At 44.1% G+C, this 18,267-nt stretch overlaps 1 protein-coding gene and 1 pseudogene across 1 annotated transcript; one reads left to right on the top strand and one right to left on the bottom strand.

Moving 5' to 3' along the window:
* The first annotated feature begins 9,717 nt into the window (after nucleotides 1-9,717).
* On the top strand, nucleotides 9,718-10,569 carry LOC119536870 (annotated as a pseudogene).
* A 6,265-nt stretch (nucleotides 10,570-16,834) lies between these two features.
* Nucleotides 16,835-17,825, bottom strand: LOC119536508 (olfactory receptor 4C5-like). Its single transcript, XM_037839330.1, has one exon. It carries the CDS (start codon nucleotides 17,753-17,755, stop codon nucleotides 16,835-16,837), a length of 921 nt encoding a protein of 306 aa, XP_037695258.1. The 5' UTR covers nucleotides 17,756-17,825.
* Nucleotides 17,826-18,267: the final 442 nt, after the last annotated feature.

Consider the following 18,267-nt stretch of genomic DNA (forward strand, 5'->3'; position numbering starts at 1 on the left):
TGCTTTGTCTTGATAAATACCTACCAGTGGCTGAACAAACTTTTATTATCCCCACTGAAATATACATAATGTTCTTTAAAATATTGTTTATCTTAATGTCCTTTTGGGATGTGACCTTACCTGCTTCTTAATGAGCTTATTTCTAGTCATTACTTTTAAGAATATCTTTGAATACCTATAGGCTTCTGAATTTATTTATCAAGTCTAATAGTTTTCTATCACCCAATACATTGATTCCTGAATCCAAATTTTTACAAATATAGTTCTTTTTTCAAATATCTTTCAGTACTTATTTCATTTATATTCACTTATAGTTCATTTACTTTTCTCTTAATATTACAGCAAGGAATTATTTCAAACATAAGATTTAGGATATGTGCTTTTCTCATTTCGGATCTTTTAAGAATCATTTGCAGATGTGTGGATCACTATATGTTTATGTTTAAGATAGAAACTTTGACAAAAGAAATAAAGATACTCGTCAATCCTCTATGCCCTTTGCTATTTTTCTTACATTGAATATGAAAATGTTTGGGCTCAAGACTACAGCACATACACAATAACATTCAGCTGATTATCAGTGAAAACAAAATATAATTATATTCTATTTATCCCAAAGAACATGCTCTGATCAATAAATTATGGTGTTTTTATGTCCTTTTTGAACAGGTCCAGAGAATGTTTCACAATCTTCCTTAAAAAGAGTGCTGAATTGCAAAAGAATCCTGAAATTTATTATGACAGAAGTTCTCCAAAAAGTAAATTCTAAAGTTACAAATAAATTTTGTGAATATTACACTGTATCAAGCTATGTGTTTGTCCTCCTCAGTACATCATTCTTGCAGAAGTGTTTGATAAGAAATCTATGATATTCTTACTCATTTCTGTTTCAATGAAGCATGAGCTCACAAATCGAACTGCCACCATGTTTCTTTCTTTAGCCTCAAGTATTCACCCAGGTCACTTGAGCCTGAAATGTAACCACATGATCCCTAATCTTAAATAGAAGTTACCTGATGTTTGATAGTTGTCCTGTAACAAATTAAACATAAAAGGGATAAGAACCACTGCAGTTTAGCCTTATCAGCCTGAAGGACTAGAAAAGAAACACAGGGAGGTAACACTCATTAATTCAAGCTTCTGCTCATCTTTAAAGTTCCTCTTAATTCCTGTTTTGCTATGTGAGAAAATACGGTGGCAGTAACTGGGAGACGATCCAGTCATGTATAATTGCAGGGAATGAACTTGGCATGAAAACAGTCATAAGAAGTGCTTATGCATGTGTGCGCGTGTGTGGAAAGCCGCCTCCCGAATCGGGCCTAGCGTATGCGCTGCAGCCTGCTCTAGAGTTACCCCCGCCCATCGAGTGAGCCAAGACGGCGCCTGCATCCTGTTTCCGCATAGTGACGCATGTATCCGCCACCCGCTCCTACCAATCGAAATCCTGTATACGCGATACTAGCCTAGAAGCTTATTGGTTGTTAATTGTGTATAAAAGGTCTTACCCGGACGGGGTAGGGTGAGACAGCCCACAAGGAGCCGTGCCTGACGGCCACATCGAGGCTGCTCTCCCACGAGGCGCCGTGCCCCGTGTGGGAACCAGTAACACAGAATGTTCATCTAGCTGTAGTAAAGGGCTTGCTTTCACAACTGCCGTGTGGTTCGAGTCGTGATTCATGACCAGGTTAGTTCGCGCAGTCTGCATCTCTCTCTCTCCTTCCCTGTTTCCCCTCGCCGGCCGGGAACCGGGGACCGAGCGGGGCAGCGCCGGACAAGTGGTGGCCCGTACGGGGAAGCTCCTCCTCCTGCCTCGCTCCTCGACGGTCCCTCTGTGAGGAGAGCAGCGCTGCGCGTCGAGCTTACGGCGGACTTCCCGCGCCTGATCAACGCGAGAAGGTGAGTGCGTCTTATTACATGATAGTTAGGGCCCGTGGGTTTTCAGGTGACCCCGGGGGACTCGGAAGAGCTCTCCGAGTGACTGAAGTATAGTGCCGACTGCAATCATGGGGCAGTCCGGAAGTTCACCTCTCTTAGCTCCCTTAAAGAACCTTTTGAAACAACGGGGTATCTCGGTCAGGAAAAGCTCCCTTCAGCGTTTTCTTGATGATGTTGATACTTTTGCCCCTTGGTTTGCCTGCACCGGCAGCCTTAGCCTACCCTCTTGGATGAAGCTCGGTCGCGACATAGACCGAGCGCGCCAGACGGGCGTGTGTATGGACCCGATTCTAGTACCCATATGGGAGACCGTCCGTGCGGTCCTTGAACTAGAATCGGCTACCGGCCTAAGCCCGTCCTCTGTCTTGCAAGAAGCACGGTGCGCGCTCCAAGAAACCCAGTCAGTTTCGTCAGCAGACGGCTCCTGTAAGGGCAAACCGCCGGAGTCCAGTGACTCTGACTCAGAGTCAGATAGCGTTACTGACGAGAAGGCGGAAGCATCCCCGCTAATTGAGTGGGAGGAGCCTCCCGCCACACCCGTGCGGCCTTCCGCCCCGCCAATGTCTACCGCTGCACCCCCAGGGACACCCCAGCTCCCAACTGACGCCTTGGGCGGTCCCACCAAAGGACCTTGCCGAGAGCTCCCTCTAGTGGCCATGCCCAGTAAATGTAATTATCCTTTGCTGCCAGACCCGGAAACCCCGATGGGTCGGTCAGGGGAGGGGCAACCTTTGCCGTACCCCCCGCCCGAGTATACAGGCCCTCAGGACCCTTTGCCATTAGGTAGTGGTGGGAGACATTTCTGGAGATGGAACCCTTTCACAACATTTAGACCTTTTGGCATGCTGGGTGGCTACCAGCCACTTGAGCCGCAGCCAGTCTCAGAAATGTACCCGGTTATTATCAATCCCCAAGGTGGCAATCGGCACGAATCATATGATTACAAACTATTGAGGGAATTGAGGCAGGCCGTCCATCAGTATGGCCCCAATGCCCCTTATACCTTGAACATGATCGAGAACCTCTCTGCTCTAAATCATACACCCGCAGATATTTTTCAGCTAGCCCGTGCTTGCTTGCCGTCAGGCCGATTCATAGATTGGAAAGCATGGTTTGAGGAGTTAGCTGAAGAGCAGGCCGCAAGGAATGCGGCGGGGAGACGTGGCGGGTGGAATGCTGACATGCTGTTGGGGAGAGGCGCCCATGCCCAGAACCAAACGGGTTTCCCACAAGAGGTCTATGCCCAGATCTTCCGCTGTTTTGTGGGTGCCTGGAAAAAGCTAACAGGTGAGGGAGAGGCTCAGGCCTCACTCAGCAATATACACCAAGGCCCCACAGAACCATTTGCGGATTTTGTAGCCAGGATGCAAACCGCAGCTGAGAGAATCTTCTCAGATCCAGGAGTAGCAGAGACTGTGGTTAAGCAAATGATTTTTGAGCAGTGCAACAAGGAGTGCAAAGTTATCCTGGCACAAAACAGAGCAAAAAATTTGACAGAGTGGGTCAGGCTCTGTAGAGATGCTGGCAGCCCTTTAACTAATGCAGGTCTAGCTGCCATGCTAGCCAGCTCCCTACAGGTGGCTACAAAAAGCCCGAGAACCTTAGGGGCAAAGTCTAACGGGTGCTATGGCTGTGGCCAATCAGGGCACTTTAAGAGAGATTGTCCCAATAGACGTCAACCCCCTGCCACTCAACGGTTTGGCGAACCAGGTGCAGCAACCAGGCCGTGTGGCCGTTGCCACAAAGGCCCCCACCGCGCAGAAGACTGTAAATCGGTTTTCGATGCGCAGGGTAGACGCCTCTCTGGCCGCCCCGAGCAGATTCCAAAAAACGGGAAGAGGGGGTCCGCCCTTTCGACGGACCCCCTTGCATGCCATTTGACAACACAGGATCCGATCAAATTCGTGCGTCCCCCGGCTCAGCAGGACTGGACCTCTGTGCCACCTCCAGACTCGTACTAACCCCCTCCATGGGTGTCCAGTTAGTAGGGACCTCCTTCAAGGGGCCCTTACCGGCTGGTACTGTAGGGCTCATATTGGGAAGAGCATCCACGGCCCTGAAAGGATTAACAGTTATACCAGGACTTGTAGATTCAGATTTCACAGGCCGTGCCCAAGTTATGGTTCAATCTCAGCGGGGCACCTTAGTCATTGCAGAAGGTGATAAGCTGGCGCAGCTCCTGCTCTTACCCAGCTTACATGCAGTCTTTCCAAGCAGAATCAGACAGAGAGGGGAAAAAGGGTTCGGATCCAGTGGAGCGATTTTTGAGGGACTCCATATGTCCCTGGAGTCTCGACCTATGCTAACCATTAAGGTGCAAGGCAGATCTTTCTTGGGCCTGCTCGATACAGGGGCCGATCGGTCTATCATAAGACAACAAGAATGGCCCCCCACCTGGCCAACGAGCAGGGCGGAAGAGCCCATTAGAGGAATAGGCCAAATTTCAGCACCCATGCTCAGTGCAGCTGCCCTTCATTGGGCCGATGAAGAAGGACACCAAGGCAGTTTCCAGCCTTATGTATTAGCCCTGCCTGTGTCTTTGTGGGGAAGAGACATTCTGACCCAAATGGACGTTACTTTAATTAGCGGCTACTCCCCAACCTCTAAGCGACTGCTAAAAGAAATGGGGTATACCCCCGGCAAGGGTTTAGGAGCTTCACTGCACGGACGTGCGGAGCCTATACAAGCTGCCCCCAAGTCTGACAGACGAGGCTTGGGTTTTTCATAGGGGCCACTGAGGAGAGATTCCCACCCACACCTATAAAACTAAAATGGAAAACCGAGGCTCCGGTGTGGGTGCCTCAGTGGCCCTTGCCACAGGAAAAACTTGCAGCGTTGCACGCCCTAGTATCAGAACAACTAGAAAAGGGCCATATCGCCCCTTCCACGTCACCGTGGAACACCCCTATATTCGTAATAAAAAAGAAATCTGGTAAATGGAGACTGCTACATGATCTAAGAGCTATTAACGATTGCATGGAGCCTTTAGGGCCCGTTCAGATGGGACTGCCCCTCCTCTCGGCATTACCGGAGCACTGGTCGATTTTCATCATAGATCTGAAAGATTGCTTCTTTTCTATTCCGCTCCACCCTGAAGACACCCCTAAGTTTGCCTTTACTGTGCCCTCTAGTAATCAAGAGGAGCCCTGTCAACGCTTTGAATGGACAGTCCTGCCCCAAGGCATGGCTAATAGTCCTACCATGTGCCAGCTGTATGTCGCTGCGAAGCTAGCTAGCACTCGGCAGCAGTTCCCTCAAGTGAAAATCATCCATTATATGGATGACATTCTCTTAGCCCATAGAGACACAGATCTTCTTAAAACAGTTTTGTCACATTTAGTCCTTAGTCTTAGAGAAGCTAACCTAGAGATTGCCCCTGAAAAAATCCAAATGACTGACATTACCACTTTCCTGGGGGCGAAAGTCGCACCCACTCATGTTTCCCCCCAAAAGGTGTCTCTCAGGCTAGACAATATACACACTCTCAATGATCTACAAAAACTCATGGGGGATATCAATTGGATCCGTCCATACCTAAAAATACCCAATGTCAAACTAACACCTTTGTTCGACCTGTTGAAGGGGGATTCTAATATAAACTCACCTCGAAGCTTCACTCCAGAGGCAAGGCGAGCACTATGCCAGGTGGAACAGGCGCTCAGTGGCGCTGCATTGAAGAGAATAGACCCTGATGAGCCTTTTGAAGCCTGCGTGCTGCCGACAGAATTACAGCCCACTGCGGTACTGTGGCAGCGGGGGCCGCTGCTCTGGGTCCACCCTGGAGTTTCCCCCAAAAAAGTCCTAGAGCACTATCCTACAGCGGTTGCAGACTTGGCCCTAGAATGCATTAAAAGGGCTGTGCAGCATTTCGGTCAGCAGCCCAAAAATCTCAGGGTGCCTTATTCTTCCCAGCAGCTTGAGATACTCACCGGATGCATAGATCAATGGGCCATTCTCCGGTGTACATTTCTTGGTCCCATTAACAATCAGTTCCCTAAGGCTCCTCTCTTGCAGTTTGTCACCCGGCACCCAGTGATTTTTCCCAAAGTAACCTCTCCTAGGCCACTAGCAGGCGCCCCCACCGTATACACGGACGGCTCCAGCTCTGGAACAGGGGCGTATTGTGTGGAGGGGGACACTCCTAAAACAGTGCTCTTCCAACCACAAAAGCCTCAATGGGTAGAACTGCAGGTTATCATTGCAGTCCTGGAAAGCCTTTCCGAGCCCTTAAATGTCGTCTCGGATTCTGCTTATGTTGTGAACTCTGTACAAATTTTAGAAACGGTGGGCATTGTTAAACATTCCTCTACAGTAAGGACGTTCTTTGCCAAACTACAGGAGGTTATATGGACCAGGCAACACCCTTTTTACATAACCCATATTAGAGCCCACACAGGTTTGCCTGGCCCTATGGCCCAGGGGAACCATAGCGCAGATGTAGCCACTCGACAGCTGCACATCTTTCCGACGCTGGTACCGTATCAACAAGCCCGAGAATTCCATGCCAAGTTTCACATCAATGCAGGTACCCTAGCTAAGCGGTTCAGCATACCACGTGCAGCTGCTCGAGATATTGTCCGAGCCTGCAACAATTGTGCAGAGCAGAGAGCAGTCCCCTCGGTTGGGGTCAACCCTAGGGGTCTCACCCCAGGGGATACTTGGCAGATGGATGTCACTCATCATTCAGAGTATGGTAAGATCAAGTACTTACATGTGTCGGTGGACACATGCTCCCAAGTTTTATTTGCCTCTGCTGAACCAGGAGAAAGAGTCTCCCACGTCATTGCACACTGCCTTGCTGCATGGGCAGCTTGGGGTAAGCCAAAGACGTTAAAGACGGATAACGGGCCTGCCTACACTAGTAAATCCTTCCAAAAATTTTGTGACAACATGGATGTCCAATTAAAACATGGCATCCCCTATAACCCTCAGGGGCAAGGAATCATTGAAAGAGCGCACAGATCTCTCAAAGACTTGCTTAAAAACAGAAAGAGGGTATAGGCCACGGCCTGTCCCCAAAAGCTCGACTGTCTGTAGCCTTGCTCACATATAATTTTTTAAACGAAAATTCACAAGGAATGACACCTGCCCTGCAACACACCACCCCGAGTCCTCCGCATAGAGGTCTAGTCCGTTGGAAGGATGTCCTGTCGGGGCAGTGGAAAGGCCCTGACCCGGTGCTCAGCTGGGCCAGAGGCTCTGTTTGTGTTTTTCCCCAGGAACCAGGACGTCAACCAGTGTGGGTTCCGGAAAGACTGGTGAGAACCGTGACATCACCTGAAGAAGCCAAGGAACAGCTGTCAGAAACGCCAACGAATATACAACCTGAACCATTAGACCAAGCCTCCAACCCTGCTGATGATGGCGACGACCGACAAGACGATAATAGTAGGACTGACCACCCCGCGGTTGCCCAAAAAGAGGATCGGTAACTCTGTTCTTTGCTCTCCTATAGCAATCCTTCTAATCTGCCTTTTTCTTTTTAGTGGAACTATATTTCCTCCACAAGCTTCAACGAGTCCTTCCCCCTCACCAATGACACACTGATCCTCTCTTTTGCTAACCTCTCTGTCAAGGTTGTCAACACCACAGTTGCGGCGAATGCTACTTGTGAAACTGGTAATGGCGAGTTAAGTAAGGGAGTCTTGCTTGAATTTCTTAACGTTACAGGGAAGAGCCGCCAGTCTTGTGAAGGGATCTTGAGTAAAAAGGAGACTCAAAGGTGCCTTTTCCTTCCAGGGCTTGCTCCTACAGTCTGCAACCGTTCCAAAGACCCGGATGCCTCGCCGCCCCGCTATCCTAGTGTATCGCCCAAGTTATGTCTGGCTCCCCGTCAAGGCAACCGACTGGGTTGGCCCTGTTTCTCAAGTTGTTTCACTTAACAATATCCCCTTCTCTAAGTCTAGGCGTCCAAGAGGCATAAAAGAATGGCTATCGAATGCTGCCAGTGTAGCTTCCTCTTTGTTTGTCCCAACGATCGGGCAGGCTGTGCTACAAGCATGGACAGATCGGCAGCTCGCCATAACGATGGAAACGGTAAATGGCTTGGTCAACCTTACCCGAGACGTGCTATGCCGCCACAATCAGATGCTGAACTTAAATTTCCAGGCCATTCAGAAACTCCAAGCGGAGATAGATGAACTTGGACTGGAAACAGATGGACTCTGGAGAGTGCTTCAGCAAACATGTGACACCCGGTGGCTTACGGTTAAACTCTGTGTCACTCCTGTCAGGGCCAACGTGACCGGAAGCATTTCCAGAGTCTCTTATTGGCTGAAAAGGTCATATTTTCCTGAATTTGTTAATCTCTCCCAACAGGTGGAATCTAGTTTAGACACAATTGGGGGGATCAAGTTAAAACCCGTTAAAGTCGATCTCTCCGGGTTAGGCGAGGTTCTACAGAAACTATTGCACAGTGTTTCTTCCTGGTTCTCTTGGCCCAATTTAACTAATTGGATCCTCATTGCAGTGGGATTATTGGTGGGATTAGTCGTTGTTAAATGTTTGCTAGAACGCCTGTTTCAAGCGCAGCAGCAATTGCGTGTTACCACTATGATGGCTATGACTCCCACCTCTGTTACCCCCGATAGTGACCGATTTATTAACCATACCCCTTCCTGGTCGCCTCAGGTGGGGCGCTTTGGAGCAAAATTTGTAGCGAATCGCATGGCTGTTTCTCGGGTGTAAAAGGCGACACCAGTAGTCATAATTTTGTCTCAGGTGGGTCTCTAGGGCAGAGTCCTAGTTGTGGCCAGACTGGACCCTAGCCATTGCACAGAGACACCTAGTGACACCCCCGACTCTGGTTACTGCTGTTCCTGCCCCCGTCGTTGTTCCCCAGTTGCCAGGCAAAGCACTGCAGGGAGAGTCACGTTGCTTCCAGCTTACGGACTCTCCGGTCTCCATATGACGTGAGCATTCTGGTTGGTGCTAGAGGCTCCGCCGCTGGATGGCTGAGGCCTAGTCCAGACTCCCCAAAGCACCAAAGAGGTTGTGAACCATTTGGGTTCACGGGAGCACGCTCATCACTGGAGACACTGGGTCAAAAATAAATAAGAAAGGGGGAGATGTGGAAAGCCGCCTCCCGAATCGGGCCTAGCGTATGCGCTGCAGCCTGCTCTAGAGTTACCCCCGCCCATCGAGTGAGCCAAGATGGCGCCTGCATCCTGTTTCCGCATAGTGACGCATGTATCCGCCACCCGCTCCTACCAATCGAAATCCTGTATACGCGATACTAGCCTAGAAGCTTATTGGTTGTTAATTGTGTATAAAAGGTCTTACCCGGACGGGGTAGGGTGAGACAGCCCACAAGGAGCCGTGCCTGACGGCCACATCGAGGCTGCTCTCCCACGAGGCGCCGTGCCCCGTGTGGGAACCAGTAACACAGAATGTTCATCTAGCTGTAGTAAAGGGCTTGCTTTCACAACTGCCGTGTGGTTCGAGTCGTGATTCATGACCAGGTTAGTTCGCGCAGTCTGCATCTCTCTCTCTCCTTCCCTGTTTCCCCTCGCCGGCCGGGAACCGGGGACCGAGCGGGGCAGCGCCGGACACGCGTGCGTGTGTGTGTATGTGTGTGTTGAGAAGAAGGCTATGTATTCAACATTAAATATGATTAACAATACAGCAGAACTTTAAGTCTAGAGTTTGCTCTGGTTTCCAACAATCTTAAAAGAAATAACTTATCTAACAGATACATTATTTTCTTGAGCAAAATTGATCTACTAGAGTTGTAATCCCCATGCTATTTGCATTAAATACATTATCCTATTGCAAAACTGGATCATGGAACAAGTGAACATCATGACAGAATTCATCCTGCTCAGCCTGACGCAGAAACCAGAGGTGCAGAAACTCTTCGTGGTTGTGTTTGATATCAACTACTCTCTCACCATGGCAGGAAACCTATTCAATGTATTAACTGCTGCCACCAGCCCAGCCCAGGTTCCCTATATATTTTCTCTTGTCCTTCACTATGGCTCCTTCAATTCTACCATAGCCCCCAAAATTATATTTGACCTACTTGCTGAGAAGGAAACAATCTCCTTTCTTGGGTGCATGATTCAGGTTTTTGTGATACATTTCCTTGGAGGAGTTGATATCCTCCTGCTCTTGGTGATGGTCTATGACCACTACATGGCCATCTGTAGCCCCTGCACTACATGATCACAATGAACCGGTGGGTGTGTGACCTCCTGTTGTGTGGCTGGGGTATTTCTTCATGTGCTGATTCAAATCCTTCTCAACGCATGGGTGCCCTTCTGTGGCCCCAATGTCATTGACCATTTCTTCTGTGATCCCTATTCTCTTCTGAAAGTCTCCTGCACTGACGCACTCATCTTTGGACTCTTTCTTGCTGCCAACAGTGGGTTCCTGTGTTTGCTCAATATTTCTATTCTTATCACCTCCTATGTCCTCAGCCTTTGCCTCCTCAGAACTCACAGTTCTGAAGGATGAAGAAAGTCTCTCTACACCTGTGCCTCACATATTACTGTGGTTGTATTATTCTTTGTACCCTGTATATTTTTATACCTTTGTCCCATGACCACTTTCCGCATGGATAAAGCAGTGGCTCTATTTTCTACTGTGATAACATCAATATTTAGCCCTTTAATCTACATGCTCAGAAATGCATAGATGAAAACTACAATGAAGAAGTTCTGGAGCCAAAGCATGATCTTGATAACAAATCATGAAAATAAAAAGATTAACAAAACTGTTCATATTTTAAGATCAAGTATTGGTATTTCAGAAGATAATGGTCTTGCAGTCACAATATGTTGGTATATGTATATTTATCCCCTTGTTACATGGAGTCTTGAATAGTTCTCCTTTCATAAAATTTCAATATTTAATTAAAAGTTTACTAAAATTCCTTCAAATTAGAAACTGTGCATGTACAAATTATTAATCAATGAAACATTGCTATTTGACAAAAATTTTCACAGTCTGGAATATCCATTTTATTATATATTCCATAGAAAATTATCTGCAAATCTTCAAGTATAGGTTATATAACAAAAAGCCCAAGTACTTAAAATATTTAAAGAAAGTTTATGGCTATGAATTTTGTTGGAAATGAATTGCTTTAATCCCAACTGCTGAACTCAGTGTAGCCATATTATTGTAGGAGATAAGCATCAATCAGAAATGAATGTATGTGGAGGACGAAAGTTTCTAAGGCAGGTATCATCCCAAAGTTGCTGCTGCTGTGTTTCACAACCCATGGAGCACCTTTGCATCATAACCTGGGTTCTGCCCAGGATAAATTATTTTCTCTGTCTTAAACCAAGGGTCAATATTACAATCTTCCAGGTACAGCCATAGAGAAAACTTGCATAGGGTATTCCCAGAAAGAATATATATGTGGAACAATTTTTTCCTCAAAAACCTCCATAGAACACTTCCTCTCCAAAATATCTTTTAGTGGATAGACTTGAGCCTTAGATAATAGGAACAAAAGTAGCTAGTACAAAATAGAGAATTCATGATCCCCATCTGGAGGTCACTTTTTCTCAATGAATCCAATCCATTAGCTCATCACCAAATACCCAAGTGCTTCAAACATATTTTCAGCCCCCTTGTGTTTAAGAAGGGCCATAGGAGTAGCTCACAGAAATGATGTGTTCACATTCAGGCTGAAACATTTAGGAGCCAATGTGCTACTCAGGTTCTTAGAAGAATTGTCACTAGTCGCATACATAGGTATTCTTCTTTCCTCTTATTATTGTTAGGATTCTAGACAAACAAAAATATTTAGAGGGAAGAAAAGCCAAGTTTTGAAGTGTTCAATCAAGGATTACCAGTCCTTATAATTCTGAAATCTTTCATGCACGTTTGTTTTCTCCATTAAAAAGTCTGACAGTGAAGTTGAAATTCCCTGAGAAAGTTGTAGGAGATTCAGGAAATACGAATATCATGAGAACTAATAAATTATAAGCATTTTTATCTATCAGTCATTCTGCTAAGTGTGGTATCTCTTCTTAGTTCTTTATAATCCCGATGAGGGAGATCATAGCACATCAATTTATGTATAAGGAAATTTTGCCAAATTCAAAGGCTAATAATTACTGGCACTTCAATTTAAATCCAGAGTGATCTGATTTCTAATCCTGGGCTGTAATCCTTGTGCTAGTGTAACTCTTTAGGTGCTGGTGCTGTGATATGTCTACATGCTGGACGTGATGGAAAAGGAAGCACTGATTCAGACCAGTTCTGGATTGTTCAGGAGTTTGGGTTCCACTACCAGAGTTAAGCAGGACTTACTTCTCAGACAGATCCAGTATGCAGCAGCTGAACAGGACAGAGAAGTTGGGGAAAAGAGAACAACTCCTAACTTCCTTTCCTACCTTTGGGCTCCATCCTGGTGGCCTGCCTTAGCACCATCAAGGCAGCATTGTTTTTGGAATTTCTTGATGGCTCCAGGGTAGAAGAAAGTCTAAGCAGAAGTTTAGACTTATATAAACAGGGGCATCTTCTACGTGACTGGGCCATGCCAACATCCTAGAGGATTGTATACCAAAGAAATGAACTTGAATTTTTTTTTCAAATTCTTCTACCTACTAATATATGATGCTAGATGTGTCAATTAAGTTACCAGGGTCTGTCAAACTGCCTTACATAATATAGGGTTATTGGGAGAAATACCAAAAGATGACACATTAAATCATCAAGCTACTGTATTTTGCATAGAAAATACTTGGGAAATATTTGACAAAGTAAGTTGAGAGAAATGTTTGTATGGCAGACATACCTACTAATATAACCCTCTTGGTTTTCTTCTTTTTTTAATCCTGTGTTATCTTGGACAATTACTCAATTTCTTCATGCCTTGTGTCCTATTTTGCAAAGTAGAGGTTGCAAAAAACATGGTTGCATGGGGGAAGAAGATAAGAATGACATCAATCTTTTTGTCAGAATCAAAGCAAGGAAGGAGACAGTGGAACACCATATGAAAGAAAAAATTGTCTAACTATAATGTATACACAGCAAGAAGGTCTTTCAAAAACAAATACTAATAAATATTTTTCTCAGGCATGTAAAAGCCAAAAGAATTGATCAGCAGCAGACTTAGAGTACAAGATACATTAAAGGAAGTCCTTCAGGCAGAGGGAATGTTTTTCTAGATGGAAATATGGATCTATACGAAGGAATGAAGATAACCAAAAATGGTAATTACATGTGTCAATATGTAAGATTTTTCTCATACTACTTATGTCTATGTGGAATATTATGAACTAACTCAAAAATAAACATCACCTGAATATCCTGTGTGAATGTGATCTTTTCTTGTGTGGCCTTATAATTAATGATTGGCAGACAGCACCTAAGAGACTGGATTTACAGCTGTTCTCACACTCAGTTGTGTGATTTAAAAGGCATGGATAAAATAGCTTGTTTTGCATGAGCACCTAGGAGTCAGTATATTGTAACAGAATTAGAGGATTAGTATTCTTTTCTTCTACCCTACAGAGGGGAACCATCACACATAGAGTGAGGGTTTATGTTTACATGCAGAAGTCAATGGGAAAATCACATTTAGTTAGGCATCCTTTTCAAAATACACCTAGAGGATGAAGAGAGAAACTCTAAAGGGAGGGGAGCTCCAATTCCATTTCCTCTCATGTGGACTTGGTTGCAATCTTGCCAAGAACCAGTTGGGCTGGTGTAATTCACTTGGCATGTTGGGTTCAGGTTGTCCCTGTACTTAAGGAGACAATGAGGGGTGGTGTGGGCATCCTCCTACCCATAGAAAAATTCACCATTAGGAAACTTGTTTAAGCAATAAGTGGGTGCCCTTGCAGATCCTGTGAAACACATTTACTTATATAGAGCATGGATTTTGTGAACCTGATTTATTGGTTTAGATCTGTCTCTGTAAGAGGATACTAGCTGAGACAAATGATACTAACCGTAGTGAGAATTTCCTAGCAACAGAACAGATTAAATCTAACAACTGCATTCTAGCTCTAACTCTAGCTCTACTTTAACTCTAGCTCTACTCTAACTCTAACCTCTGACTTTCATTATCATACAGACAAGAAAGGAACTGGAATTTTGTAATACCCTCCCCTTGTTTTGTTTTTTGTTTTTTGTTTTTTGTTTTTTGACTTAGGGGCCAAAACACTCATTGGGACTTACAGGACCCATAAATATTTGTGGAATGTTCTGTTGATGGATGCTAGAAGTAATATTTCTGAGGAAAAAGGAAAGAGCTGTATGTCACATACATGTTGACATATTAAAATTATACAGGAATCCTGCATGTTTTACTCATTGGGTAGGAAGGCCTATAGATGAAAAAGGTTTATGGATACATTTATTGATGAAGAATCTTGAGGAGGAGAGAACGATTCTGTAATGATTTCTCTTTTCCTGACAAGTGGGAGGAATAGTTTCCTTCTGAGATGAGAGGACTATTTGTAGGATAAGGACTACAGGAAATTGGTACGAAATTGGAGCATATGCTGAGAAGAGGGTATAGAAGTGGGAACTATCTAGAACAGCCAGAAAATTTGCTCAAGAAGCATAGAAGAAACCAAGTTCATATTGTAATTCATGTTGTTATGATCCTCTTTCTAGGATAGTATAGCTTTTTTCAGCATTGACTTCCATAATGCTAAAAGGAAAAAGATGATGCCTGAATTTATGGTTTAAACACTTCAGTTATTGTAGTGTGTTACACTGAAAGCAGACGGAAGTTTTCATTGGATTTTTTTTGTGTGTGAGGATTGCTATTTATCCATTCTACCCTATTTAACAATCAAGATAATGCAAAAATTATGCAAATCTGTTAATTAATACTTACAGGTCCTTGTAAGGTTGAATTTAGTCAACAAATTAGTCAGAATAAAGTACATTTGTTGTGGTAGCAGATGAATCCTGATCATATACAATTTTATTTCATAATCAGGTAAAAGCCACTCAGTGTTGAGTGATCCTGTAGGGCAGTTTTCCACTCAGTAATCCGGGTTGTTTCCACTGTGTTGTCCTTCCATTTTAACGCAGTCTTGCATGCTTGGTGAAACAGGGTAAAGGAAAGCTGGATTGCACATTGGCTCCTTAACATTTCACACTGAGTGAGGCATGTCTCCTCTGTGAGCTGGGCACATGGTCTGATTGAAATATAAGGGAGCTGGACATACATTGGGAAGCAGAAGGATGTTTGGTGATAAGCAAATGAGCTAGCCACAACTGAAAAACTGATTTCTCATTTGGAATGAATTGTTTACTTAACTGTTGAATATTAATCTGTTTGTAATATATACTTAACATAAGATTTAGCATGACTGTGAGGTAATATGTGTTCATTCAGTTCCAAAAAATAGCAGTGGCCATTAAGATCAGAAGACTTCTACACTGCATTTGAGCTGGATCCTCTTCTTTCATCTGGCTTCTTTCTCTTAGTGGTGCAATGTGCTCCAGTTCGCTAAAACTGCTGGAAATGCAATATACCAGAAAGGGATTGACTTTTACAATAGGGATTTATTAGTTCATAAATTTACAGTTCTAAGGTCATGCAAATGTCCAAATTAAGGCATCCAGAGGTAGATACCATCTCTGAGGAAAAGACCGATGGCATCCGGAACACCTCTGTCAGCTGGGAAGGCACAAGGCTGGTGTCTGCTGGTCCTTTGCTCCTGGGTTGCACTGCTTTCAGTGGCTTTCCCCTTAAGTGTCTGTGGGTTCTCACTCAGCTTCTCCGGGGCAAACTCTAGGCTTCATCTCTTAGCATAGTATCTCCAGCTCTGTGCTCTCCTCAAAATGTCTTTCCTTTTTTTCCCTTTTATCCTCTCATAGAGGACTTCAGTAAACTAAATAAGACCACCTTGAATGGGTGGGGTCTTACCTCCATGGAAACAACCTAATCAAAAGGTCCCATCCTTAATAGGTCTGCCCAGTCAACACTGGATTAAAAGGTGGTTTTTCTGAGGTATGTACCAGTTTCAAACTGGCACACAATGTAAGTGCCTATGTATCAAAGGACTTCCCATTTCATTAGTCTGCAACTGGTAGGCAATTTTCTATTAAAATATGAACGTGTTTACTCTGCCTTGATAACTCACATGATAAACTCTGTCTCTTGTACCAGCTACTTTTATTCCTTTACAAGCTACTTCTAGACCTATTAGCTAACACACAAATCCAGCCAATAAAACTTATTTGGAGGTTAAGGGCTATGTAAGATATTTTTGAAAGAAAAAGTGTTCCAAAAATACATTCTATCTGGGAATATCATGTGCAAGTTTGCTCTATGGCTGTAAACTGAATAGTTTTATACCACTCCTTGGCTTTAGCCAGAGAAAATAATTTATTCATGGAAAAACTGCCCTGGATTACAGTGTAAATGGGGCTTTCTCAAGTCCTGCAACACAGTAACAGCAATTTTGGTGTAAGTCTGAGTTTAGGACTTTCTCTCATCTCCAAATCTGCTCATTTCTGGTTGATCTCTATCTCTCACAATAATAAATCCACTGTGATGTCAGCAGTTGGCATTAAAACCATGAATTTTCAACAAAATAGCCATCCGTCATCCCTTTTTGTTTAAATATTTTTCTAGGTATTGGCCTCTTGCGTATGTAATATATACCTAGATGTTTGCAAAGAATTGTTCCACTAGTTAAGTAAAGCCATGGATTTTCCAAACATTGTGACAATTTTATGTCAATTAGAATGTCCCTTTTATGAATAATCTGTAAATGCAAGGGAATTTCTATTTGGAAAATACTTAGCCATTATTTAATGAAACATTAATATACAAGAAAGAGGAAACATTAAAGATTCCAGATAGAAAAAGGGATAGTATATACTTAAACTTACATATTCTGATTGCAAGGTCATTATCATTCATATTAGCCACGCTTGTTAACATATGAATAGATTTTGTTTCATCTTATTTACATTAATTGTTACCCAAAACCATTCTTTGGCTCCAGAGCTTCTTCATGGCATTTTTCACATCTGAATTTCTGAGGGTGTAGATTAAAGGGTTTAACATGGGTGTTACTAGAGTATAAAACACGGCCACAACTTTATCAATGGGGAAGGTGCCCACGGGCCGAATGTACACAAATATACAGGGAACAAAGAGTAAGATGACAACAGTAATATGGGAGGCACAGGTGGAGATGGCCTTCCACTGTCCTTCAGAGCTGTGAGTTCTGATGGAGCAAAGAATAAAGACATAGGAAGTGATAAGAATAGAAAAGCTGAGCAAACATATCAGCCCACTGTTGGCAACAACAAATAGTCCAAAGATGTGAGTGTCAGTGCAGGAGAGTTTCGGGAGAGGGTAAAGATCACAGATGAAGTGGTCAATGACATTGGGGCCACAGAAGGGTAACTGCACCATAAAAAGGATTTGAATCAGACCATGAAGAAATCCCCCAGTCCAGGACAGGACCACCAGGAGGCCACACACCCGCCAGCTCATTGTGGTCATGTAGTGCAGGGGCCTGCAGATGGCCACATAGCGGTCATAGGCCATCACCATGAGCAGGATGATCTCAGCTCCAACAAAGAAATGCTCTGCAAAGACCTGAGTCATGCACCCACCAAAGGAGATAGTTTTTTTCTTAGCAAGTAAGTTAAAGATCAGCTTAGGGGCCATGGCAGATGAGGAACAGACATCTATGAAAGATAAGAAAGACAGAAAAAAATTCATGGGGCATTCCAGGAGTGGGCTGGTGGTAATAGTCACTACAGTGAGTAAGTTGCCTGCCAGGGTGAGAAAGTAGATGAGTGTAAACAGGATAAACAAGAATTTCTGGATGTCTGGGTTCTGTGTTAGGCCGAGCAGGATGAATTCTGTCACGTTGTTCATTGCTTCATGACTCCAATTTGTTGTTTGGATAAAAGATTTACCTGCAGATAGCACAAGGATTGCAATGATAATAGATACATCTTGACCAAGCAAATAATATATCTGTCATGATTATGTCTCCTGTAAGGTTAATGGAAACTCCCTAGTAGTTAAATCCCAGTGTTAAATTTGAGCTATTTTATTAGTACTGTATTGAATATATAGCCCTCTTCTCTGCACACATACCCTCACCAGAGGAGCAGGTATTTATGACTGTTGTAACACCAGGCACATATTCTGCAATTGTGAATGAATAGATAATCATTGCCGTAGTATTTTCTGCCATAGAGAAGCAGGAATAAAAAGAAGCCTGTAAGGAGGAGCAGGGATTTGAATTATCAGCACCTACTGCCCCGTGTTTTTTTCCTCATCACATCACCTGATGAAGCTACACAGATTTGGTTATCCTTGTTAATTTTAACTTTTTTAAGGGTATGTAGAAAACATCAAGCTATTTCAACATTAAATTAGAG

Source organism: Choloepus didactylus, chromosome 6 (genome assembly GCF_015220235.1).
Source record: "Choloepus didactylus isolate mChoDid1 chromosome 6, mChoDid1.pri, whole genome shotgun sequence".
NCBI lineage: Eukaryota > Metazoa > Chordata > Mammalia > Pilosa > Megalonychidae > Choloepus > Choloepus didactylus.

What these genes read in the sequence shown, in the direction of transcription:
- LOC119536508 (XM_037839330.1), bottom strand. Translation starts at nt 17,755, where the DNA reads ATGAACAACGTGACAGAATTCATCCTGCTCGGCCTAACACAGAACCCA.